Raw genomic sequence first — 27,712 nt, 5'->3', positions numbered from 1 at the left:
TCACTTTTCTCCTGCACCATCTGAGACTTTCTGTTGTGTTCGCTGTAGGGGCAGTCATTTTTGGTAACCGGACACCATCTAGTTCTTCTGGTCTCAGGCCATACATCCACATTTTTATGAGATGGTTTATCTCCACAAAAAAACTAAGAACGAAGAAATTAGATTAAATTAGAGTAGGTGAATTTTGGTTGGACATGAAGAAAAATATTCTAAGCATTGGATTACAAAAGGCAAATCTGATCATGTTATTTCCTTGGGGAAAAAATAAAAAACAAAACCTTAATTGACTTCCCATTGCCTCTAGGGTCAAAGTTGACTTTTTTTTTTTTTAATAAGACATGTAGTTTAGTAGCTAGCTGATCTTTGACAGATAAAGGTTCAAGTGATTTTTAGGAAGATGAAATTCAGCAATGGTTTAAGAGTTATATTTGTTGAAAAATGAAATTGTGAATGATGCAGGAATCATATATGCGATATCAAAAATAGATGGAGATGATTATGAAGAAGAAGAAAAAGAGAGAAAAGCAAACCCAGAGCCAAAAATTGCTTGTACTGTGGCCATAGGGTCTTTTGCTGTTATGTTGAAGCACAGTCTGAATCCACAGCAGTCCACAATATGGTAGTTATAAAGTGGAGGAGCCATGCTGGATGATAGTGTTTTGACTTCTGGACAAATTTTAGTATTAGATTAAATAAATCTGCATTTGTTTTAAGGTAAAACAAAATGTTTAATATATGTATGTATCTTTTTTTTTTTTTTTTTTTGTGGAAACCCTGGTGGTATAGTGGTTAAGTGCTGCGGTTGCTAACCAAAGAGTCGGCAGTTCGAATCCACCAGGTGCTCCTTAGAAACTCTATGGGGCAGTTCTACTGTGTCCTGTAGGGTCATTATGAGTCGGAATCAACTCAACGGGACTGGATAATAATATAATAATATGTGTCTTTTTTAATGATTCCCTTCTTTTACCATTTTAAGGAAAAAAAAATTTTAATATGTTATTTAGAAATAATTTCAAACTTACAAGAAACTTGCAAGAATATTACAAAGAATACCTGTATACATTTTACCCCATTTATGTGTGTTTAAGGAGCCCTGGTGGCCCAGTGGTTAAATGCTCAGCTGCTAACTGAAAGGTTGATAGTTTGAACCCACCAGAACCCACCAACTGCTCCTTGGGAAAAAGATGTAGCAATCTGCTTCCATAAAGATTTACAACCTTGGAAACCCTATGGGGCAGTTCTACTCAGTCCTATAGGGTTGCTGTGAAACACAAACCCAGTGCCGTCGAGTCGTAACCAACTCTATGGCAGTTGATTTTTGTGTGTGCTTGCTCACTTGCATGCATGCTCTCTTTATATACAAATATATTAAATATGCACATATTTAACATATGGGTGTATAGTTTCTGTTCTACCCATCTGAGAATACATTGCATACGTTAAGGCCCTTTACCTATAAATCCACGAGATGGGCATCAACTTCCCTGAATTTAACACAAATGCAATATTTTTATCTAATGGACCGTCCATATTCCTATTGTTTCAACTGACCCAATAATGCCCTTTGTAGCATTTTATTCCCCTCCAGTACAGGATCCAGTCAAAGCCTATGTTTTTAAAAATGGCACTTGGGGCTTTTCTACAAACAAAACTGAGGGGTTATCTTTATCCAATTCCAAGCTCCCCACCTTCCCAAACCCCATTTACCTGATAAAACACCTACTTTTCTTTTTCTTTCAAGACTCAGCTGGGGTCATCTCTTTTATGAAGACTTTTCTTACTCCCCCCTCCCCCCCCACCAGCCCAAGTGGAACTGGCACAGCCGGAAGGAAGCCTGGGGACTTTTTCTTTAACTCCTCCCCACATTCTTACCCTAAATGTACTTAAAACGTCCTGTTGAGTATTTGGAGCCCTGGTGGTGGAGTGGTTAAAAACTTGGCTGCTAACCAAAAGATCAGTGGTTCAAATCCACCAGCCATTTCTCGTAAACCCTATTGGGCAGTTCTCCTTTATTCTGTAGGGTCACTATGAGTCTTTTTTTTGTCTTATTGAGTATTCATGAGTACGTATCTGTCCCCATTTTATATCCTACTCTCATCCCCATTTGTGAAACTCTAGGTTCTTTGAAAGAAGGAGTCACATTTGTTGGTCTTTGTATCCCCAGTGCTTAACCTAGGGCCTGACATGTGGGAAGTGCTTTATACATATTTGTTAATCAGGGACTAGATGCATCATTGTAAAGAGCTGCTGAAGGAAGTTGTAGGGAGTCAGACCCTGAAAAGCTTCAAGAAGGAAAATGCCTCTCTAACCTCGGTCCTTAAAATGCTTAGGGGGTTAGAGACAGAAGTTTATTAGTGGCTACCAGGGGTTGGAGGGAGCTCTGGTAGTATAACAGTTAAGTGTTTGGCTGCTAACCAAAAGGTAGGTAGTTCAAATCCACCCAGCAACTCCACAGGAGAAAGACCTGACAGTCTGCTCGCGTAAAGATTAAGCCTAGAAAACCCAATGAGGCAGTTCTAACTCTGTCACATAGGATCACTATGAGTCAAAAATCTACTTGATGACACCTAACAACAACAGGGATTGGAGAAAGGAGGGAATGCCAGTTATTGTGGAAGGGGTACTAAGTTTCTGTTTGGGAGGATGAAAAATATTTGGCAATGGTTAGTGGTGATAGTCGCACAACATGGTGAATGTAATGGATGCCATTTAATTTTACAATAAAAAATGATTAAAATGTGGCTAATTGCCTCCATGAACAACTGGCACCTTTACAATGAGACCAGAAGCACTAGATGGTGCCCAGCTGCCATTACTGAACATTTTGACCAAGAGTCTGTAGAAGAATTGTGATCAAAAGTGGGAAAATGTTGAACAGAATTTTAAATTCTCATGGACTCCAGAATTTCTGAAGCCATGGAGGCTGAATGAATCCCTGAAACTACTACCTGAGGTAGTCTTTAAACCTTAAACCGAAAATATCCCCTGAAGTCTTCTTAAAACCAAACAATAGCTTAGCGTAGCTTAACTAGTAAAAAAATTCAGCATTGAACATTATGCCCTTTTAAGAACTATATGGGATCAAATTGACAACAACAACTTGAAAGATTAGATAGGAACCTTAGGGAGCAGTGAGTTTATGCTAACGGGGGAGGAACAACTCAGAAAAGGAGGGTGAGAATGGTTGCACAACTCGAAGAGTGTAATCAATGTCACCAAACTGTACATGTAGAAACGTTGAATTGGTGTACGTTTTGCTATGTATATTCTCAACAGTAAGAACAAAATAAAATTTTTAAAGGAGAATAAAAAATGGTTAAAATGGAAATGTTTATTGTATGTGTATCTTACCACAATAATAAATGAATGAATGCTTAGGGGGGAAAGGAGCATGAGGTGGGGAGGAGCTTGATTTCTAAAAGTTCTTCCAGTTATAAGAATGTGGTAAAATCAGGCATAACCCTCACATTTCTTGACGTTTCTCAAGCTCATCCACAGCCCTCACAAGAGCATAGAGCAGATGAATTTTAACTTTTCACTTTGAACTAATTTTAAACTTACAGAAATAGTACTTATAAAAGTCGTACAGAGAATTTCTGTAAACCCTTCATCCAAAACCCAAAAAAACCAAACCCACTGCTATTAAGTTGATTGCGACTCATAGTGACCCTATAGGACAGAGCAGAACTGCCCCATGGGGTTTTCAAGGCTGTAAATCTTTACAGAAGCAGACTGCCACCCCTTTCACCCTTCATTCAGCTTCCCCTAATGTTAGCATCTTAAATAACCACATTACAATTACCCAAACCAGGAAATTAGCATTGTACCGTACTATTAAGTAAACTACAGACCTTATTCCAGTTTCACCGGTCTTTGCACTAATGGCCTTTTTCTCTTCCAGGATTCTATCCAGGACCCCACATTACATTTAGTTGCCTCTAATTTGTGACAGTTCCTCAGTCTGTCCTTGTCTCTCATGATCTTAATACATTTGATGTGTACTGGGTCAGTTATTTTGTAAAATGTCTCTCATTTGAGGTTTGTCAGATGTTTTCTCATGATTAAATTGAGTTTATATATTTTTTATAAGAATATCATGGAAGTGATATCGTTCCCTTCTCAGTGCATCATTTCAAGGGGTGGGTTCATGGCATCAATATGTCTTATTACATCTGATGTTCAACTTGATCACTTGGCTAAGGTGGTTTCTGCTGGATTTCTCCCCTATAAAGTTACCAAGTTTACCTTTGAAGTTTATAAACATCTTAGAAACACTTTGAGACTGTTTCTATTTAGAGTTTCATCAACTCATTTTAGCATTCATCAGTGGATCGTCTGCAATATTACTGTGGTGTTTGCCTAGTAATGAGTTTCTACTTCCCTCTTTCTTTCCACATTTACAGGATTAGGATTCTTCTGGAAGGAGGAGCTGCATAGAATGGTTTTAAATGCAGAATGTCACATACTTTGAATCATTATTTTATGATCTTTTGATTCTTGGGATTAGTAGCTTGACAACCAAATGCTTAAAAAGCAAGCCTTGATTCTTAGTTAAGCATTTACATCTCATTAATGTTTGTCTAAGGAACCCTGGTGGTGCAGTGGTTAAGCGCTTAACCCAAAGGTCAATAGTTCAGACCTACCAGCTGCTCCGCAGGAGAAAGATGCGGCAACCTACTTCCATAAAGATTACAGCCTTGGGGTCTTTAAAGCTTGTGAGCAGCTATCTAAGATACAAACAACTATTGGTCTCTACTCGTCTGGAGCAAAAGAGAAAAAATAAAACTTAAGACTCAAAGAAGAAACTCATCTACACAAACCACAGCCTTATCTACCCCGAGACCATTAAGAACTAGATGGTGACCACTGATCGAATGGGAGAAAAACATGGAACAGAACCTCAAATTCTTAAAAAAACCCAGACTTACTGGACTAGTGGGGACTGGAGTATTCACTGAGACTATTGCCCTGAAATACTCTTTAAGCTTTGAACCGAAATAAGCTCCTGAAGTCACCTTTGAGCTAAATAACAGATTGGCTTATAAAATAAAAGAATATTGCACTTGAGTACTATATGCTCCTTTTAAAAAATCATCTATATGAGACCAACCAAAACCAAAGCAAACCCATCGCCCTTGAGCCTGTTCCGACTCATAGTGACCCTATAGGATGAGTAGAGCTGCCCCACAGGTTTCCAAGGCTGTAAATCATTATGGAAACAGACTGCCACATCTTTCTCCCACAGAGCGGCTGGTGGGTTTGAACCACCGAACTTCTTGTTAACAACTGAGCACTTTAACCACTGTGCCACCAGGGCTCTACATGATACCAAATGGTCAGTAATTTAAAATAAATATGAGAAGGTAAAGGGGCAGGGAAACTAGACTAATGAAAATGGAACAACCAGAATGGAAATAGTGAGAATGTTCATGCATTGTGGAGAATGTAACCAATGTCACTAATTTGTGTAGAAATTGTTTAATGGAAACCTAAACTGCTGTGTAAACCTTCACCAAAAACACAATAAAACAAAAATAGGACTATAGCCTTGGAAACCCTATGAGGCAGTTTTACTCTGTCCTCTAAGGTTGCTTTGAGTCAGAATTGACTTGATGGCACTCAACAACATTGTTTGTCTAAAAGCATTACAATCGCTTAAGTAAGTTAATACTACATTACCTTTATTATAGGCAGACTGGATGATTCTCTCAGTTTTATAAATGAAAAAATCAGTGACTTATTAAAAAAAAGAAAAAATAACTGAATGACTTTTAAAGAGGCACACCCTACACGCAGGCCCTGAATTGGTAGCTATTTGTTTAGCTTGTAAATGTCTAGTGGTAAAAATAATACTACTGACGCCTAACCACAAATAGTTTGTGGAGCAGGTGTAGTTCTTTATTAGGGGAACTTTAATTTTAGCATTTCTTGTCTTTCTTTGTTTACATTGTTAATCGTAGCTAAATTGCACAGAACAAATTATATTTAGCACAGTTTCTCTGAGCTCAGCAATTTGTAAGCACTGAGTATAGTTATCATGAGGGGTTTGCCCAGAATGGTTAGTCTGCAGAAAAGCATTGAATTAAAGCTGATTTATTTTGGAGTAAGTGACAAATGCACGTTTCAAGCATGATATCTCTAGTTTTATAGAAAATTGGAGAACGGTGTTATTTAGATCAGGGGCTGACAAATTTTTCTGTAAAGGGTCAGATAGTAAATATTTTAAGCTTTGTGGGCCATATAATCTTTGTTGCAATTACTCAGTTCTCCTGTTGTAGTGCAAAAGTAACCATAAACAATATACAAATGAATGTCATAAGTGTGTTCCAAAAGCTTTATTAAAAAAGAAAACACTCAGTGGGCTTGTTTGGCTCATGGGTTGTAGTTTGCTGGCTCTTGATTCAGACTATAAAAATGCACATAACCCACAACTCAAAATGGGCATTAGCATTTATCCTTGTCTTGTTGTTCTCTGCAGGCAGAAGACTGATCTTTGAAAATATGTATTTGGGAGACAGTTGCGTTGTATTGAATCCCTTGTGCTGGTGCTGCCATCGAAAAGTCTGGTTACACGCCGGGGAGGCCTGCTACCGCTGCAGGACTGAACCGCCCCAGCCCTGAGATGAGTGACCGGCCTGAGCAGGCACACCATGAATAGATACACAACGATCAAGCAGCTTGGGGATGGAACCTACGGTTCCGTCCTGCTGGGGAGAAGCATCGAGTCTGGGGAACTGATTGCTATTAAAAAGTAAGTTTCATCTTTACTCTCATGAATTGGTCCTGAACTACACATTATCAACAGAGTTTCAACTCTACTCTCTCCATCCCATGTCTTTGAAAAATTTCTAACAGGGAGTGGTGAGGAGGCAGTGGAGAAGAACTATAGATACTGATCTCTATGAATTAGATGATGGTTGGTTCTACGTTGATGCTGTCTTAAAAACATTCTCACTTTAGATTTACTGCTTTGCATATAGCACTATGTACTTTTTGAAAGTGCTTTCTCCTGTTGTGAGGTAGTGATGGACAGGTATAATGAACCTGATTTTACAGGAGAGGGAACTGATACTCTGAGAAATTAAGTGATTTACTTGGGGCCATTCACATGGGTGGTGGTCTGGTGGCTATTGATTTGTTACCCTGGCCCACTTGCCCTTTGCAGCCTGGGACCAGACCCAGTGTATTAGTTAGTTATATGTTGCTGCGTAACAAATTACCCCAAAACTTAGTGGCTTAAAACAACATAAATTTATTATTTCACAGTTTCTGTGGATTGGGAATCTGGGCAGGGCTTAGCTCGGTCTCTGCTTCAGGATCTCCAATAAGGCTGCAATCAAGGTGTTGGTCACGTCTGGGAACTTGTATGAACTAAAACATTTTTTAAATATAAAGTTTAGGCTTTTATTGGAAGTAAGCATGCTATCTGTTTCTTTCTTTTAGAATGAAAAGAAAGTTTTATTCCTGGGAGGAATGCATGAACCTTCGGGAGGTTAAGGTATTTATTAATACACTTGGGAATAATTTATGTATCAAAATAGCTTTATGCATGCTTAGGTTTATAGTTGATGCATTTATTCTGTTTGAATTTGTTCGAATGCCCCCCAAAAGGGGCAAATGATAGCATTATGTAGCTAATAGCTGAAAGTAGATTACTATGTTATTATATTAGAAACATATATATTTTTAGAAAGCCTGCATCTCACCTTTGCAAACTTTTTCTGAGTCAAAGCAAGACACCTTCTTCCTGGAAATATACCTCTGTAAAGTGAGTCAAATGAAGTCTCCTACACAAAATTAATTCTTTTCATATTATACAAATAAAGGTTTTATCGACCATGATCCTCACTTAGAAGCAAGAGCTGTGAGCCGATCCATTAGACTGGGGCCAATGATTCAGGCTTAGACCTGAAGGCACCTCATTCCCTGCCTAGATATCTCTTCTTGAAAAGCTTTAAACCAACTTCATTTTACTCTAAGTGGATTTACTCAGAAGCTGCTCATCCACTGGACATCTCAGCTATTGCTGGTGATGCGTTTTAAGTAAACAGGAAGAAAAGATGACTGTAGTCCGTTCAAGTCCAAGGAGTACTTACAAGGTAGCAATGCTTGTGTTTATTACCCATGGAGAGCCAAGAATCCAACCCAACTAAAAGTAGTAATCAGCCTGGTTGGATCATTCTAGAAGGATCTGGCAAGTTGGACAGAACAGCTGAGGAGTCCCAGCCAGAGATGGGTCTTGCCAGGAGCTTGTCTTTCCAGCAAAGAGGTTTAAGAAGAGTCTTATTTTATTCTCGTTTGCTGTGTTTCTTCTCTCTTCCCAGCTGCTTGAAGTAGCTTGATCCTATTCCACATTCCCAAACTCTGATCCCTGGAAGTTTTCTTCCAGATTTTGATACTTATTTTAAAATTCTCATCTTCAAACCTTTTTTGTTTATTTCATAAAAAGGATGCTCTTTTAAATGAAATTCAAAGATAGAGTTTTACCATTTGTTATTATTGGCCTCACTTCTCTGTGAGGAGAAGGCTTTTTGAATTGAAGAGCTCATTCCACTGGACAAAGTTTTGAGACTTCCTTGAAGGAAAAACTTAAAAAAAAAAACAAACCCATTGTTGTTGAGTTAATTTTGACTCATAAAACAAGTTATTAAAATCTGATCATTAAAGAATTTGTCTTGTGAGCAAACCAACATGTGGATTTCTCTGACTCTTGTACATGAATTAGATTGCTGCTCACTAATACAAAAATCTATCTGTTCACCATCAATAGCACTAGTGATGCAAACAGAAAATAATGCGCATATGGCTGTACTCACATTTATGTTCCAAGAGGAGGAAGACTGCTTGTGTGGAAGGAAGGATGAGTAATTAGAGATTATTAGCCATTTTCAGTCACCCTCTTGTTCCTTGTCTGCTGCCTGACTCTCTTTGCCTTTGCTTTTCTTAGAATCTGGGGGATTTCTCTCATCTCACTGCAGAATCTTTACAGTGAGACTTCTTCTTGAACATGTCCTGTGTAATTAAAACTCCCTTTGTAAGGAGGGCGGCCCTGGTGGCACAGTGGTTAAGAGCTCAGCTGCTAACCAAAAGGTTGATGGTTCGAATCCACCAGCCGCTCCTTGGAAGCCCTATGGGGCAGTTCTACTGTGTCCTATAGGGTCGCTATGAGTCGAAATCGACTCCAAGGCAACTGGTTTTGTAAGGAGGAGCACTGCATGGGTCATGGACACACATGAGTCAGATGGAAGTTGGAAATTGAGAGAATCAGGCCATCAGCCTCAGTCTCTTTGAACAATTTTCAGTTCAGAGACTGCAGACTGTTAGCTGGGGATCTCAGCCCGAAGCAGCTGCCTTCTCTAATGCCAGGAAACTCAAAGGCTCAGCTCCCTTTATTGGCTCCTCTCTGGCCACGGTCATAGCATAAATTGCATCTTTGGGAAGGGGCAGGCCAACCATAGCCCGTTGGGGCATTGCCTGGTCTTGGGACAATCAGTAAATAGCAGTTAATGGCAAAGCACTTACCTTGTAGTCAGTTAATCGCAATAGTTTTTCTATGTACATTTACTATTGATTTCAGAGAAATACTGTTTATTAAATTGTCCATAAAATACTAATTGTGACATAGGTGAGTAGTATTTCTTCTTAAGATATTTCTTTATTTCTTCTGAAGCATATATGGGATTACTTTTCTTTTTCAACAACAGATTTTCTCTCATGAGTTTCTTCCTCGTATTTCAGTCTTTAAAGAAGCTCAACCATGCCAATGTCGTAAAATTGAAAGAAGTTATCAGGGAAAATGATCATCTTTATTTTATCTTCGAATACATGAAGGAAAACCTTTACCAGCTCATTAAAGAAAGGTACAGTTTGGTCATGATCTTAGAAATAAATATTGCACAAAGGATGCTTATTGCAGTCTCGCAAGACTTTCTCTAATTGCTTAACATATTACTTAGGCTTTGTTGTTGCCTATTAGATGAGGGGCCTGGTCCACCTTCCTACTACCGTGGCCTTACAATATCTTCATAAAAACTACAGTAGAGTCTGCAAAAGCCAGAAACTGTGGAAGGCATAAGCTTGTCAGAGAAGGAAAACTCAAGTATTTTTCATTAAAATGAGCAATAGAAAAGTAGTAAGACTGTACCCTGTCAAAGGCAGAAAATTTGCAAGGCCCCAGAAAACAAGGCAGCCTTGCGGAGTTCCAGCTTTCACAGGTTTAACTATATAGTTTCAACATAGCCATTTTCATGTTTTACCAGGATATTTACCCAGAGCAGCTCAGAGATTTAACACACTGCAGCTCTGCATTCACACAGGGACATATGGGCAGAGTAGCCACAGTCGGGTGTGTACAGCTTCATTTCTCCTAAAGCCGGCATTGAAGGCTTCCATGTTTATTTCTGTTCCTCTCTTTCTACCATGCTTGGGGGCTTGTCTCATGGGAAGAAGACTAATAAACTTACCGGGTATGGTAATTTTGAACTTTAAAAGTGAACCATGTAAAGCCTCTTGGGCATGTTTTCTTGGTGGCAAAATGAATGTCATTCATAGCATCTCACTGAGTGATTTCAGTGAACAAATATCATCTTTATTGTCAATAACAGCAATAAAGCTGTGTGATTTGCCCAACAGGGGGAAAATGCTATTGTTAACTGTATTTCATAAGACCTTCATCTAGAAGACCTCAAGTTTTCCCCGCTGAATGTTTTTAAAAGTTTTAGTTTATATTATGGGGAGAGGAGATTTTTAGATTTATGTATGATATAATTTTTTTTTTTTTTATATTGAGGCAACTTTTTGTTTACAATAAAATGTATATTTTCTTCTTGTAGCATAAATGAATGTATTCAGTGTTTGCAAAGCAGCTCTCTTGTAATGATAAATGATTGTTTTTTTTTTTTTATTCTTTACTACCAAAGGATCAAGTAAAAAGATTAGTATGTATACAGCTGTTTTCTTATTTTCTTACTCCATATAATCAAAAAAACTAAAAAAAGGGGATTTTTTTTTCATATGTAAGCCCAGATTTGTAACTTTTTTTTCTGTCACATACAGAAATAAGTTGTTCCCCGAGTCTGCTATAAGGAATATCATGTACCAGATATTGCAAGGACTCGCGTTTATTCACAAACACGGTAGGTGATGTGGAGGATTGTTCCTTTGAATGACAGTGAAATGGCATTGTCGGGTAGAAGACGTAGGAGGCATCACTGTCTTTTGTAACTGACTCCCAGAAAAGACTGAAGAGTTGAGAGACTAACAGTGGATTCTGGAATATGTCATTTTCTGTAACTTGATTTCTGAATTTCCCTCATTATTTATCATGCTACAGATTTTTATTCTGTTAGGTAGGAGCCCCAGTGGCACAGTGGTTAAGAGTAAAATTAGAAAAGAAAAAATAGAGAAGCAGCAGAGGAAAAATAAGGCATGATATAGCCAGGATTGAGGTTAATACTCAAAATGCATGCCAGAAAGTTTTATTTAAACACAAGATGCAAGCCACAAATTTATTCCGAGCTTGCTATCAGTCAATGCAAAATATGGAACATGACCAATTACAACATGCAGAATTCCCTCCAGGTAAAAACAAATCGGCTGCCCAAGAGAAGCAGAGTTGCTCTTGATACTGAGACCAGAGAGATGTTTTCTCCCATGGATCCTCATAAAGAAGCCAGTATGTAACATGACTACATTGTAAACACAGTGAAAGGTTACATCGGGCAGTTTCATGTCATCTTTCTCCATATAAACCAATGACATTACCGGATGAGAGAGAACAGTTCTACTAGGGCCCGGTATGATTCACTCTAGGGATGGTCTGGTTAGTCCAGGGAGAGATCTAGAGTACCTGGAGGAGCAGATGGCTGCATACCATTCAGGAAGTCCTACATCACCAGCTGAGCTTTTGAAAGGTACTGAGCAGCAATGAGTTTGTGATTCTATTCTCCAGCAAGCACCTTGAGCATCTCTAGTTTTCATTACAAGCTGGATGCAGGCCCTGCTGGGGTGGGTTTATATTTTCTTGTTCACAGAGAGCTGCCTGAATGGACATATCTGCAAGTGGAGCCAGGACTCACTTCAGGCAGTCACTTGAGGTTGCTTCAACATACAGACAGATGGATGAAGTAGCTGTTTTTACACAGGCAGAAATCCTTTCACCCTTCAGTCTAGGGGTGTGTTGCCATTGCAGATACACCGACAAATGTGTTTCATTACCCATTAACGAGGCCAGGTTGAAGCCCTTTGCCAATAGTCTGTTCAGATTTGATGCAAATTGACAGTGACGAGAAAAGACCTTGACCTGACGTATGGCAGCATATGGCATAGCACATCTGGGATGGTTACCAGTCTGCTCTTTAACCCTTAAGTGACCCCTCCTAGTTAAAGATGAACCACAGACAGACATGGCTCTCTGCGCACATCCTTGGTAGCCTTGGTACATGCTGAGTGATCAGTGAGTAATATGCAAGACGGAGTCAACTTGTGAACCAATTATAGTAAAAAGTATCTCTGATTCCACTGGCATTGATAGAATTAGCACTTTAGCCTTTATTTACAAGAATTCACACGGGGCAATGGGAGTTTACCCAACACTAAAAACTTCTGGTATGGTTTCTTAGGGACAGATAGAAGGAGAAGGGTCACTTATTAGATTTAAGAGCTTAAGAAAAAGAAATGATGTGAAATCAAAGGGACTCTCAGATGAGAAAACTCAACCAGCACATTTTTAAACAGCGACCAATCATTGTCTCGTAAATCAGGTTATTTGTTTAGTACTGAACCTAAGAGAAAGCTAACATTCTTTGGCTTTCTCTCTTTTTTTTTTTTGTTGCTTTTCACAAGACTTGATATTGCCCAAAAGAACTTGTTGCCTTTTATCTAGGTGTTTACCTAATTCTATCAAATGTATATACACAGGCACACACATACAGACCCACACACATAAACAGATACACACAGGTGTGTATGCATGCACCCGCACATATTTGCATACACATGCACACACCCACATGTACACATACCCCCATGCACACATATATACTCACATACATACACTTCTCTCTCCCACATACAGCCCCCCATTAGGTGCATATATTTTTATATCCAATAATTCATCACATACAATTCCTTGAAACTCTGAGCTATTAGTTTCCCTCACATGTCTTAGACACTGGGATTGCATATGGAAGCAGTGCGAGGGAAGGCTCATTTTATGGAGGTCAGCCCACCTCTGCTTTTATAACCCACATTCTCCCTAGCACTGTTGCCATTAACAGAGATTCTTGTTGATTCTTCTCTCCAACTGTTAAGTTCCCAATTCTAGTTTGAGCTTAATAACGTTTCATCTGTTACCTTATTTGTTTCCTGACAGCTTTTCAGATAGAAGGGACAGATGATGTCTATTCATTTCAAAGAAGAGGAAACTGCAGTTCAGAAAGGTTTAAAGAACTGTCAAAAATCCCGCTGCAATGAAGTGATAGAGATTAGCTCAGATTTTCTGCCATTTTGCCACGTTTCACTAGAAAAACCTGTCTTTCTCAAAGAGAGCAAGAGAATAAAAGGTGAAGAAAAATGGCAGTAATAATTGTGGGTAGAATGGATACTAATTTTATAGGTCCTAAACCCATTTTTGGGGCCCTGTGGTACAGTGGTTAAGAGGTATGGATTCTAACCAAAAGGTCAGCAGTTCAAATCTACCAGCTGTTCCTTGGAAACCCTATGGGACAGTTCTACTCTGTCCTCTAGGGCCACTATGGGTTGGAATTGACTCGATAGCACCCAGTGTGGTTTTTTGGTTTAATCCCATTTCCACTGATAAATCATTTTTGGAAACTTTAGTGGTTTTCATATGGCATTGACTTGACTTTGGTAATGCACAGTTAACTCCATATTATTCCTTTTCTCCAGTAATGGGATAAATAATCTAAAGCATTTTACAGATTTGCCTTGTGAGTTTCAGGCTTCTCTCTAGTAGCTCATTCTCACTGTGAGGAGGTACACTCTGCCCTTGGGGACTAGGCTCCTTTGAGAGGGCAGAACAGCGCTGTAGGTAGTTGCTATGGCCATAGTTCATGTCACTGAGTCCTTTTCCCTCTACAGGGAATTAAAGCATGACTCTGGTTGAGCAATGCCAAAGCATATGTACTTTGCAGAAATTAAGTAATTAATACAAGCACATTGTATCCTTGGCCTGCCCTAACAAATTTCCAGGTCACACTTACCCACACAGGCAATCAAAAATGCACTGGGTGGCTTGGAGGACAATGTTTTGCCCTAAGAGGTGGTTCTCTGCTTCTGTGTTTGACCACAGACTTGCTGCCCATGACCTTGAGACTGTCCTTTGCCTTTCTGTGTGTTGCTGTCCTCTCATATTTTAACTCAGAGATTGCGCCTGTGGCCTTCTTGATAAAAAGCTCTGTGGGTTTAAATTCAGTAACATTTGTGAAACTACAACTTCCGTAGCAGGAAGATGTGCTCCATAAATGCATAGTGTTTCAGTATTCTCTGGTTGTTTCCACATATTCATATCAGATTCATCACTAACAGAACGTGATGGAGGGGAGAAAGCCTTCTTTGTGGCTTGATGTTTTCCTTGCCTGAGGGTTGTTCATAAAAAGTAAGCATAACACATTTTCTGCCAGAATGAAAGAAAAAACTCCTCCGTTATTCATCTGGCGTGCTGTGCTTTGAAATTAAATTGAAGGACTGCCCCTGTCTTCTGGAAGCCAAACAGTTCTAAACAGGAAAGTTCTTATCCTAACAGCACTTTGCTGTGGCAGGATCTCTAGATGACCAGCTATAAGGGTTCTTTTGTGAATCAGAAGCTGTGAGGAAGACACGAGCTCATTGTTAGGAGCAGCACTGCCCACATGAGCAGAACATGTACCCATCAGGAATCAGATCAGAGTTCTAGCGCAACCGCCTCGTAGGCAGAGCATGTTACTAGCTTCATGAGCTTTAATTATTATCTGCAAAAAATAGGGCCATATCTGCCTGTCCATGTCACCAGGTGCTGCGAGAGTGAAATGAGAAGATGCATACTACTAGTAACAAGGTGCCAGGCACTGCTCCCACAGCTTTACAAATCTTAACCCATGTAATCCTGCAAAATAACGCCACGAGGTAGATGCTGTTATGTCCCCATTTCACAGATGAAGAAACCGAGGCACAGAGAGGTTAAGTGATTTGCCAGTAAGTGCATAACAGACTTGGGATTTGAAATCAGGCAACCTGGCTGGTCTGCACGCTTAATCACTGTGATGTATTGCTTCTTGTATGTAAACAGTAATGTTTTGTTAAAATAGTATATTATATGGGGAGTCATACTTTTTTGTTGTTGTTGTAGAGAATATACATAGTAAAGCATACACCAATTCAGCAATTTCTACCTGTACAATTCAGTGGCATTGATTACATTCTTTCAGTTGTGCAGCCATTCTGTTTTGAGTCTAGAGTCTTAAGGGTGAGCTCCCTTAATGTAAAGACAACATCAGTAGGTAAACTAATAACCACTGTGTTAGTAGAGATAGGCCCACCAGGAGAGGCTATGCCTCCTGGAGCCTATGGCAAGGGGAAACTTTCTCTTCCCAGAGAATGTTAGATTCAATATTGTTAGGTGCGCTTCAAGACCAAGACACAAAATAGATTCAAAGAAGTTGATTACTCACAGATCTTTAGGGGTGAAGGAAGGGTAACTTGAGAGGTGCAGACAGCACTCCTCTGTCCCAGGTCCAGGCAGGCAGAGATCAAAGCGTGTGAAGAGAGGAGTCTTATACTCCTAGTGGGATGGGGTCCTATAATTTCACAGGCTTAGCTACTGTTATGGATTGAATTGTGTTCCCTAAAAATGTGTATTGTAAATCCCAACCTCTGTGCCTGTGGTTATAATCCCATTTGGGAATGGGTTGTGTTTGTTACGTTAATGAGACAAGATTAGTGTATGGTATATGTTGACTCAATTTCTTTTGAGATACAAAGAAATTTAAAAAAACAAGCTAGAAGCAGAGATGGGAAAAGAGAGATGGCAAGCCACTTGAAGGTTGCCCAGGAATAGAAGTTCAGAAGAGACAAGGACCTTCCTCCAGAGCTGGCAGAGAAAGCCTTCCCTTAGAACCGGCACTCTGAATTCAGACTTTTAGCCTCCTAAACTGTGAGAAGATAAATTTCCGTTTGTTAAAGCCACCCACTTGTGATATTTCTGTTATGGCAGCACTAGATAACCAAGACACTCTCCGTCTTCTATTGCTCCAGGCAAATAGAGACAAGGTCTTGTATTTTATTTACCAAAGAATAGAACTTGTGGGTATAAGGATAATAATAGGTAATTGCTGTTATTCAATAATGAAAAGAGTAGAGGGCTAAATATCCTACAGACATTTCACAAATGCTTCCTATTTGTAAAGGCTTCTCAGACAGTATAACAGATTTAGCATATGTCAACTGACAGATACAGTTTTCATCTCCTGTTTTTAAGAGTCTGCAATTAAATTTTTTTTTCTAGCCATTTTCCCTCTGACAGTTTGTTTTTGGCCTGAAGTATTGTCTATAAAAGGGAAGATACTTAGAGGGACACATAGGCAACCAGAATTGTCATTCTCTTTATCTCATCCAAATTAAAGGATTTCATAGAATTAAAGAAGCTTGTAGTGAGGGAAAGGATAAAGTTAGGCCTATGGGAGGAGGTAGTTGGTGTTTACAGGGGTGTGACCCAGGGTGGAAGCACAGCATCAGGACTGGAGTGCAGGAATGCTGCTTGTGTCTGAGTACAAGTTAGTGTGGTAGGATGAACTGAATGGGGGAAGACTTGAGTTTGTTGAGGTGGGTATTATAGATGGGGCAGAGGGAGCTGCAGTGGGGGTGGGTGCTGGAAATCTGGTGACTCATTATAAGGGAATTGCCACATAACTCTATTATTTTTTGTTATTGTACTTTAGATGAAGATTTACAGACCAAACTAGCTCTTGTTAAATAGTACACATACTATTTTGTGACATTGGCTACCAACCCTGTGACGTGTCAACACTCTCCCCTTTTCGACCTTGGATTCCTTTTTACCAGCTTTCCTGTCCCCTCCTGTCTTCTAGTCCTTGCTCCTGGGCTGTTGTGCCCCTTTAGTCTTCTTTTCCTTAATGGGCCTGTCTAATCTTTAGCTGAAGGATGAACCCCAGGAGTGACTTCATTCCTGAGCTAAATGGGCGTACAGGGGCCATACTCTCAGGGTTTCTCCAGTCTCTGTCAGGCCAGCAAGTCTGATCTTGTTTTGTGAGTCAGAATTTTGTTCTCTATTTTCCTCCAGCTCTGCCTGGGACCCACTATTGTCATCCCTGTCAGAGCAGCCGGTGATGGTAGCCAGGCCCCATCTAGTTGTATTGGATTCAGTCTGGTGGAGACTGTGGTAGCTGTAGTTCATTAGTCTTTTGGACAACGTTTCCCTTGTGTCTTTAGTTTTCTTCATTCTCCCTTGCTCCAGAAGGGGTGAGACCAGTGGAGTATCTTAGATGGCTACTCACAAGCTGTTAAGACCCCAGATGCTACTTGCCAAAGTAGAATGTAGAACATTTTCATTATAAACCATGTTATGGCAATTGAGCTAGATGTTCCTGGAGACCATGGTCCCCACAGCCCTCAGCCCAGCAATTTGGTCCTCCAGGGAGTTTGGATGTATCTGTGGAGCTTCCATGACCTTGCCTTGTACAAGTTGTGCTGGCTTCCCTAGTATTGTGCACTGTCCTACTCTTCATCAAAGTTACCACTTATCTATTGCCTAGTTAGTGTTTTTCCATCCCTACCTCTTCCCTCCCTTGTAACCATCAAAGATTGTTCCTTTTGGTGTGCAAACCTTTTCATGAGTTTTTATGGTAGTGGTCTCATACAATATTTGTCCTTTTGTGATTGACTTATTTCACTCAGCATACTGCCGTCCAGATTCATCCATGTTGTGAGATGCTTTGTAGATTCATCATTGTTCTTTATCGTTGCGTAGTACTCCATTGTACCATAGTTTATCCATTGATCTGTCAATGGGCATCTAGGTTGTTTCCATCTTTTAGCTATTGTGAGCAGTGCTGCAGTGAACATAGATGTGCACATGTCTATTCGTGTGACAGCTCTTATTTCTCTAGAATATATTCCTAAGAGTGGGATTGCTGGATCATATGGCATTTCTATTTCTAGCTTTCTAAGGAAGTGCCATATGGTTTTCCAAAATGGTTGTACCATTTGGAAGTGCCACATAACTTTAGAAACAATAATTTAGCCCAGCTAGAAGATGAAAAGTTCCCTCGGTGGTGTAAACATTTTGCACTGGACTGCTAATCTAAAGGTTGGTGGTTCCAACCCATACAGTGGTACTGTGGAAGAAAAGGCCTGGCAATCTGCTTCCATTAAGATTACAACCAAGAAAACCCCATACAGCAGTTCTGCTGTGCACACAAGGAGAAAAAGGGAGTCTGCAAGGAGAGACAGAATAAATTTAGACTTTGAGGACCAAAACCACAAATCAAGATTCAGTTATACAGATTGAGAGGGAAAGGGTAGAGCTTAAAAGTGTATCAGCTATGACACATTTCTTGGTAGGATTGTGAATTATTCATCCACCACTACCACCACCACCCCTTGACTCAGTTTTCCCATCTGTTCAATAAGAATATGATATCTGCCATTTCTTTTTTCACTGGAGTGTTTTTAATGCTTTGAGTTTTTACCAAGAGAGACCATGATGTCACAGTTCATATATTTTCAGGGTTTGTGAGATTCTTTCTAGATGCATTAACAAAGATTACTCTGACTGCTTATATCTTTACACGTTCTTAAGCCAATTCCAAGATGCGAACATACAGTCAGGCCTTCTGGGAGCTGCAGGGAGCTCTGAAGAACAGAGTGTCCAAACACAATGACTCAGTTATACCAAGTCATAGAGCAGACACCACCCACTCTGGTGGGTGTTGATAATCTTTATTTAATTAGGCTGATAATAAGCCATCCAGTTTTGTCCACATCATAAATTCTTTTCTTTCATTTTAAAGGCCATTTTTGACTAATACTGAATTACTGTTTGCATTTGTTAACAGCCTCAAGTTAAGTTCTTAGTATAATTAAGACTTAGTTCACTATTAATTTGATCTAAGATACTTCAAGGAATTGGTATGTGGAAGGCCATTAGCTGTGTCTATGTATCTATATCTGGAGTCCCTGGGTGGTGCAACTGGTTAATTTACTCAGCTACTAACTGAAAGATTAGTGGTTCAAGTCCACCCAGAGGTACCTCAGAAGAAAAGCCTGGTGATCTACTTCTAAAAAATCAGCAGTTGGAGACCCTGTGGAGCTTAGTTCTACTCTGACACACATGGGACCACCATGAGTCAGAGTCAACTCGATGGCAGCTAGGTGCTGGTTATATCTATATCTGTCTATCTCTATCTATCAATCTACATGTACACATACACACACACAAGGGCAGAATAAAGAATGAAGCAATGAAATATATATATATATTTTTTCATATACATACATATATGTATACATACAAACACACATATGTACGTGTTAGTTATCTAGTGCTGCTATAACAAAAATACCCCAAGTGGGTGGCTTTAACAAAAATTTATTTCCTCACAGCTTAGGAGACTAGAAGTCCAAATTCAGGGTGCTGGCTCTAGGGGAAGGCTTTCTTTGCAGAAAAGTCCTCGTCTCTCCTGAGCTTCGGCTCCTGGGCGGTCTTCATGTGGCTTGGCATCTCTCTTCCCCCTCATCTCTGCTTCTTTAGCTTGCTTGTTTAATCTCTTTTATATCTCAAAATAGAAAGACTCAAATTACACCCTACATTAATCCTGTCTTATTAACATAACAAAGAAAACCCATTCCCAAATGGGATTATAATCACAGATATAGAGGCTAGGATTTACAACACATATTTTGGGAGGACACAATTAAATCCATAACACATATATACATAAACCAAAACCAAACCCAGTGCCGTCGAGTTGATTCCAACTCATAGCGACCCTATAGGACAGAGTAGAACTGCCCCATAGAGTTTCCAAGGAGCGCCTGGTAGATTTGAACTGCCGACCCTTTGGTTAGCAGCTGTAGCACTTAACCACTACACCACCAGGGTTTCATATATACATTAAAAAAAAAAAAAAAATGCTATAAAAAACTAGCAAAATGGTGTGCTTATCTCTAATCTAACCCAGGTCTAGCTCCTTTGTACTAATCCTTTCCTGGTTGTTGGTACAATGGAATTGGTTCCTACTCAGAGTGAGCCCAAGTAGCAGAGTAGAACAGGAAGGCAGTAATCTTAATGCTTAATGGGAGCAGATTGCTAGGTCTTTTCTTCTACATTGCTGCTGGGTGGGTTCGAATCACAAAACTTTCACTTAACTGTTCCACCACCAGAGCTTCTCATCCATGCCCCGGATATGGAAAATAGAAGTAGAAGCCGTCTTGTTGATAGGAAGGAAGTACTTCCTCTTTCCCTTGTGGCCCTCTTGAATGTATGTGATCACTTCTGTACCTTCAGCCTCTTCCAGGTACACTGGGTTCCAGGATTTGTAATTATATTCACTTTGTCAACCTTAACCAGGCATTCACCTTGCAGACTCATTATGCCGTAATGCTATCCAATTGGAACTTTTTTCCATAAGATATGACAGTTAGTACATTTTCACATATAGCCACACCACAATCACCCTTTCCCCTTCCTAGAGCAGAGAAAGTCTTTGGAAAATACTCTTGATTAATAAATGTAGTTCTTTTGGAACTCTCTGTGATGAGGAATTTTAGCTCTGAGGCCTCATTACCCACCACCCCTCTACCACCACCACCACCACCACCACCACCACCCCCCCCCGCCCACATACACACAGTACTTCAGGGTCGCTGTTCTTCTCTCAGTCCTCAGTAGAACTCTTGTGGGGCTTCCTCCCTTCTACCCTCCCAACAGCTCTGGTCTGCTGTCTGTGGCCCCTGCCTGGATAGGCTTAAGCAAATTTGTCACCATTAAGCTTCTTCATGTTCCCTACAAAATTATCCCAGTCCTTTGATCCATCAACAAGAATGTATTTTGAGACTACCATGTGTCTGCCACTATGCTAGGCATTCAGAAGAGATGTTAATGTGGTCTCTACCCTTATAGTAATTCCATCTAAGTAGTGAGAGAAGGTTAATATATGTGAAAATGATTCAACTCTACTCAAGTTCAGAGAGGTGAACCTATAACATCCATGAGGGCAAGAACCAGGTCCATTTGGATTACATTTGAATCCACAAAGCCTTACCCAGTGCCTGCCCTGGAGCAGGCCCTCAGTGAGTATTTGTTGGTAGAAAGAATGAATGAAGGTGGCTGGCACCTTAGAATGGCCTCATCGAAGGGGGGAAACTCAAAACAGATCTTGAAGGATCCAAAGATTGGGGTCGATATAGATAAAAAGGAACTAGGGTACAACATGGGAATAAGTACAATAAGCTTAGAAGAAATGAGAAATTTCACCTGACTGGAACACCGTTTATATGTATTGATAAGTATTGGAAATAAATTGTATCTTTTTGGGTAGAATGAGAGAAGTTCAGGCTTATTAAAAACTTTTAAAAGGAGCCATTAAAGACTTTTTTGGTGTGGATGGAAGAATGACAAGAGAAAGACAGTGTTTAAATAAATCAGGATGAGTGAGAATTAGGAGAAGCTGGTGTAAGGAAAACCTGTTAGAGAGTGGTGATGCAGGGTAAATGAATAATTTCTTTTATAAGGATCAGCACAAAGCTGGTTCTTATGAGGCAGAGGTTAAAGATGTCCCAAATGTCCAGCTTTTCCAAATTGCTGTACCACCCCATCATCTCTAACATCAACTCCTCCTCCTCCCCTCAGTACTCTTCCTCTGGCCTTTGGGTTCTGTAATTTGCTGCAATGCCTCGTAGAACTCACGAACTGTACTTACAGTTGAGTGGTTTATTAGGGAAGTAACAGGGAACAACTTGGGATCAGAAACAGCTCAGGATACTGTTCTTCAATCAGGACAGTTTCTTCTTAATTGTGCCCAAAGGCAGGCCTCTCTCCAGCCTCTTGGCTCTGCCCTGCTCAGGCATTTGTTACAAAGCTACTAGCTCCAAGGGTCAGCAAGCCCCACCACAGCTGTCTCATGCTGCTACTGTTCTTACTACTGCTGCACCACCGCCTCTCCCTGTCATCCGTGTTACAGCTCTCTTTCTGTCTCCTGGGTTCTTAACACAGGGATCCAGGGTCCAAAGGACATGCTCCACTCCCATCTATTCTTGGTGGTAGTGAGGTCCCCCCCTCATCCCACAGCCGTCTGCCTCTGGGATGGCTCATTTTAAGCCTAGCAGGATGGCAAAACTGACCAATCCCCTCTTTAGGGTCTCATATACCTTATTTGCATGGTTCCACCCCCCAAGGGTGTCATGCACCTTTTTTGCATTATTAGCAAGTTGTCCAATCCCCTTGGTGGGCCACAAGCACCTCATTTGGATAGCCCTACCCAGTCATTCGGTGAAAGTTATAAGACCATTTCAAGAAAGGCCATATAAAAGTGATCCATTGCACAGCACAGGGATAGGCAATGATTTGGAGGGAGCAGTGAGAAAGAGCAGGGATGGACAGATGTGAGATACTTTGATGGAAATTCAACACAGTTCCATGACTGGAGAAGGATGGAGCGAAGATAACTACAAGGCACCAAGATATCTTATTAAAAGATTCAGGAAAAAGAGATGATTTGGGAGAGGAGGAAAAAGGTCTTGGACGTATTGACTGGGGTACGACAGTAACATCCGACTCATATCCTGTTAGAGACATCGGTCTAGAGAAGGGTAGAGAAGGCACGTTAGAGATACAGATTTGAGTATTATCAGGATAGAGGTTTTTAAGGCATAGTGTAGCTCTTCAGTGATGGTTATTAATTTCTCCCATAATGTGCTAATTGGAATCCAACTTTCACAACATTGATGATGATAGCACATTACAAATAACACTATCAGCAGTATTATCTGAGTTGTTTTTCCAATATTGGTGTCTCGTGGAGATTTAGAGTCACAAAAAATGGTGTCTGTCTGTGTTGGTGATACTCTCAAGAAGTGGAAGATTTTGGATTTTCAGAGGCATATATTGTTGATCATTGGGTGTTTCAGTGCACCTGCAAGACTGCCATGTTGAATATTTCCTACATGAACCTCCAGGGCTCTGCCATAGCTGAGGCAAGCTTCCCATCTGATGTAGTTCGTGACATGAGCTGCAGATGTACCTTTGTGTTTCTTTGTTAGGCAAAGTAGTAAATATTTAACATTTACACATTTGTTGCAGCACTCCCCGGAATCTCAGATATGAGTAGGTAGGCCATATTCCTAAATCCTTTTTTTTAAGCAACAATGATGTGTGTTTCTGCTGTGGTATCATGTCTCAGTATCTGTAGGAAATGATTTTAATCTCAAATTCTTTCTGACTGACTTGAGCAGGGTAGGAATGATATTTTTTCCTTGAATGACAATTTCTTTTTGCAAAGTTATCTCACCCCGTAACTGAGTATTGATATATTATTTAGAATTTTATTTATTTTGCTGTTGTTGAGAATATACACAGCAAAATATACACCAATTTAACAGTTTTTACATGTACAATTCAGTGACATTGATTACATTTTGCAAGTTGTACAACTATTCTCCCTCCTTTTCTGAGTTGTTCCTCCCCCATTAACATAAACTCACTGCCCCCTAAGGTTCCTGTCTAATCTTTTGAGTTGCTGTTGTCAATATGAACGAATATAGGTAGATCTTAAAAGGGCATAATGCTTAAAGCAGACTTTTTTTTTTTTTTTTACTTGTTTTAAGAAGATTTCAAGGGATATTTTTTGGTCTAAGTTTTAAAGATTATCTCAGGGCAATAGTTTCAGGTGTTCATCCAGCCTCCATGGCTCCAGAAAGTCAGGAGTCCATGAGAATTTGAAATTCTATACTGCATTTTCCCCCTTTTGATGAGGATTCTTTTATAGAATCTTTGATCAAAATGTTCAGTAATGGTAACCAGGCACCATCCATTTCTTCTGGTTTCATGGCAAAGGAGGTAGTTGTTCATGGAGGCAATTAGCCACACATTCCTTTTCATCCTCCTATTCCTGACTCTCCTTCCTCTGTTGCTCCAGGCGAATAAACTGTTATGCCTTGGAGGGCCACTTGCAAAGTTTTTTAAGATGCCCAGAAACTATGCAACAAATTAGGAGGTGGAATAGAATGACTAAACGCATTATTAGGCCAATTAAATGGGATGTCCCATGAAACCATGCCCCTAAACCTCTAAACCAAGGAACCAGATCCCATGAGGTGTTTGGTTGCACACATAAGCAGCCCCATCGGCTATTGAGTATGGATATTTTAAAAGAAGTTTTTACTCTCAGAAAAAAATTACAAATTTTGAATGATTTTACATTTTGAGTTCATCAAAGGGAAATGAATGAAGTCTGTAGAGAGGCCCAAAGGGCTCTACATTATCAGCGGGATGATTACATACAGCCTTCTCTGTCATGCCAGGCTACTTTTTAAATTATAGTTGTTATGAAAAGAATGATACAGCTGCAAAGAGTAATGAAGGAGCAAACTTGCCTTTGGATCCTTCTCCACTGTCTCCACAGGCTTCTTCCATCGAGACTTAAAACCCGAGAACCTCCTCTGCATGGGACCTGAACTTGTGAAAATTGCAGACTTTGGATTGGCCCGAGAAATCCGATCAAGACCTCCATACACAGACTATGTGTCTACCAGATGGTGAATACTGTTTTTCTCACAATTATTTAATTGCATTTTTTTAAAAAAACTTTCCCATTATGCTGAGGGTAAGATTAGAGTCACAGATACTAACTTTTCAGTAGGAGAAGCAGTGCAGTTGGAAACACATATTTGTTGGTAGGTTGGCATTATACAAGGTTAAAAGCTTGTGCTGTAATTAATTTGAAAAAGCAACCCATTATGCTTTTTCATGATATAAAATAATGTTTTGTATATAGGCCTGCCTGAGGACAGTTTCCCAGGAGTTATGTAAAAAATCACACTCTCCATAAACCTGTGGGGAAACCCAGCTAATTGCTATTTTAAAAACTTTCAGCCCCTAGGAATTTGATTTAAGCAGTTTGACATGACCAAGAAATAGCCTACATTCAGCAAGTTGTGTTCTCTCTGTTTCTTTCTCTGTTCATGTGTGTGTTTCTCAAAGATACTACAAGGCAGCTGAAAGAATCCTGTAGGGAAATACTATGAAGTAGAGAACTGCCACTTTGCCATAGCAGCCATGGCAGTTGCCAACTCCTCCATGAGTCTATGAATGACACTGAACTAGACAGAAAATAGAAATGTATAAATTCTCTTGCTGAGACTTGGCTATACTATTTAATTTAATTTCTGACCAGAGGAAGCAATCACTAGCAGTTAACATTTGTCCCCCCAGGTACAGGGCTCCAGAAGTACTCCTGAGGTCTACCAATTACAGCTCCCCCATTGACATCTGGGCTGTGGGCTGCATCATGGCAGAAGTGTACACTCTGAGGCCACTCTTCCCTGGGGCCAGTGAAATTGACACCATATTCAAAATTTGCCAAGTGTTGGGGACTCCAAAAAAGGTAATGATGTGGAATGAAAGAAGGCCTGCGAGACAAGCCAGTGGCTTCCTATGCTGTCTCTCCTCAACCCCTGTGCAGCATGGGCACTGCTGATCACCTGCTCATTCTAGAGTCTTCCTTTTGGCCTCATAAATTCTCCACTGCCCATGTTCTCTGACACTGCTGGCTTCCTTTCTTCCTTCTGCTCTTAATTATGCTATATTATGTCATGGTTGTATCTGCTTTTTATTTTTTTAATCCCAAATAATTCTTTTTATTTAATTTTGTGTGTGTGTGTGTGTGTGTGTGTGTTTTAGGTGAAAGTTTACAGCTCAAGTTCATTTCTCATACAAAAATTTACACACATATTGTAATGTGACACTAGTTGCAATCCCTATAATGTGACAGTACACTCCCCCTTTCTACCCTGGGTTTCCTATGTCCCTCCAACCAGCTCCTGTCCCTTCTTTTTTTTTTTTTTCTTCATTGATGCTTGCCTCTGCTTTTCTCTGTGTCATCTCACCTCTCTTGCAGAGCTTCTTGGCTACAACATTTATATCTGTTCAGAAGTCTCCTATTAAATCTCCTAAATGTAATCTGTAGCCCTCAAGTCCTTCTTTGATTACTCCATTCACATGATTAGAATTATCTGTGGGCTTTCTCCCTGACTTTCTCATGCTCGCCTCAAACTCAACACATCTAAAAAAGATTACTTTTTTTCGGCCACCAAACTAGCTTCCTTCTTTTAATTCCCCATTTCCATCTCCGGTTCCATCATAAACCCAGGGCCCCAGCCTTTCAGGTTGAGCGTTTGCTTTACCTTCTCTCTTATTCATAACTCCCCCTTGTCCCTAATACAAGCAGCTAGTCATTAAATCCTGTTGACACTCCCTACATAACATTTCCCACATGAGTCTCATTCTTTCAAGACCCACTGCTGCCATCACAGACTGGGTCATGACCTCCCACATGTGTCTGGGCAGTATCTTCTCAAACTTTCTGCCTTCAAGGCCTTTCCCTCCAGCTTGTCTTTCAGTCTGAGGCCTGCTAATCCTCCTAAAGAACAGCTCTGGTACTGTCCTCCCCTCCTTAAAGTATTCGTTGGCTATGTGCCCTGGAATTTCTCCATTCCAGGCCTCTGCATAATACACCCTCTGCCTGGAGTCAACATCTCTCACATGATCCAGTTCTACTTCTCTTCCAAGGCCCCTCTGTAATCTACCTTCTCACTGTTTCTCTGATCTCCCTGTTTTTCACTTGCCATTGTCACCTCCTCACTGATCTTCCTGCCTCCATCTAACACTCTCCAGTCCATCCTCCACACCTAAGAAACTCTTCTGCATAGCTGGTATTACTGCCTGGCATTATATTATAAACCCACTGCCCGTGAGTCAATTCTGACTCATATCAACCCTATAGGACAGAGTAGAGCGGCCCGATAGGGTTTCCAAGGCTGTAATCTTTATGGAAGCTGACTGTCACATCTTTCTCCCATGGAGCAGCTGGTGAGTTCAAACTGCTGACCTTTCAGTTAGCAGCTGAGTGCTTAACCACTGTGCCACCAGGGCCACTTCATTATATTATAGACTTACTTAAAACAAACAAATCTGTTGTTGTGGAGCTGATTCTAATTCATAGCAACCTTATAGTACAGAATGGAACTGCCCCATAAAGTTTCCAGGGAGCAGCTGGTGGGTTCAAACTGCTGACCTTTTGGTTAGCAGCCAAGCTCTTAACCACTGTGCCACCAGGGCTCTATAGACTTACTTATTTGGTAATTACTTGACCACCCCTAGAATAGAAGCTCCATGAGGGCGGGGACTCTGTCGGCTTTATTCACTGCTTATCCCTTGTGCCTAGAACAATGTTTAGCACATAGTAATCTTCAATAAATATTTGCTTAAGAATCAATGAATGAAAGGCACCACCTAAAGTCCAAAGCCTTTGCCATGGCATGCAAGGCCCCAGTTGCCTGGCCCAGCCTTTCTTGCCATTCTGCTTTCCTTCCACCGCCCGCAACTATTTAAGTAAACTGCCTGGTACGCCTTGGTATGTTTGCATACACTGTTTTCGTTGCCAGGATTGTCTGTCCCCTTGGTCTGTATGAAGGCCTCCCT

The 27,712-nt window shown here is 40.3% G+C and overlaps 1 protein-coding gene across 4 annotated transcripts in view; it reads left to right on the top strand.

Annotated features, from left to right (window-relative positions):
- Positions 1-27,712, top strand: part of CILK1 (ciliogenesis associated kinase 1) — a 68,989-nt gene that overhangs the window by 20,826 nt on the left and 20,451 nt on the right. For all 4 annotated transcript variants that reach the window (XM_049894375.1, XM_049894354.1, XM_049894365.1 and 1 more), the window contains 6 exons: positions 6,479-6,751; positions 7,444-7,498; positions 9,739-9,860; positions 11,056-11,135; positions 24,636-24,768; positions 25,445-25,616. In XM_049894375.1, the coding sequence (XP_049750332.1) occupies positions 6,651-6,751; positions 7,444-7,498; positions 9,739-9,860; positions 11,056-11,135; positions 24,636-24,768; positions 25,445-25,616 (663 nt within the window). In that variant the 5' untranslated portion in view covers positions 6,479-6,650. The remainder of the gene's footprint in view (positions 1-6,478; positions 6,752-7,443; positions 7,499-9,738; positions 9,861-11,055; positions 11,136-24,635; positions 24,769-25,444; positions 25,617-27,712) is intronic.

Source organism: Elephas maximus, chromosome 1, assembly GCF_024166365.1.
Source record: "Elephas maximus indicus isolate mEleMax1 chromosome 1, mEleMax1 primary haplotype, whole genome shotgun sequence".
Taxonomy (NCBI): domain Eukaryota; kingdom Metazoa; phylum Chordata; class Mammalia; order Proboscidea; family Elephantidae; genus Elephas; species Elephas maximus.
The sequence above is the reverse complement of the archived record's forward strand: the minus strand, read 5'-3'. Positions and strand labels throughout refer to the sequence as shown.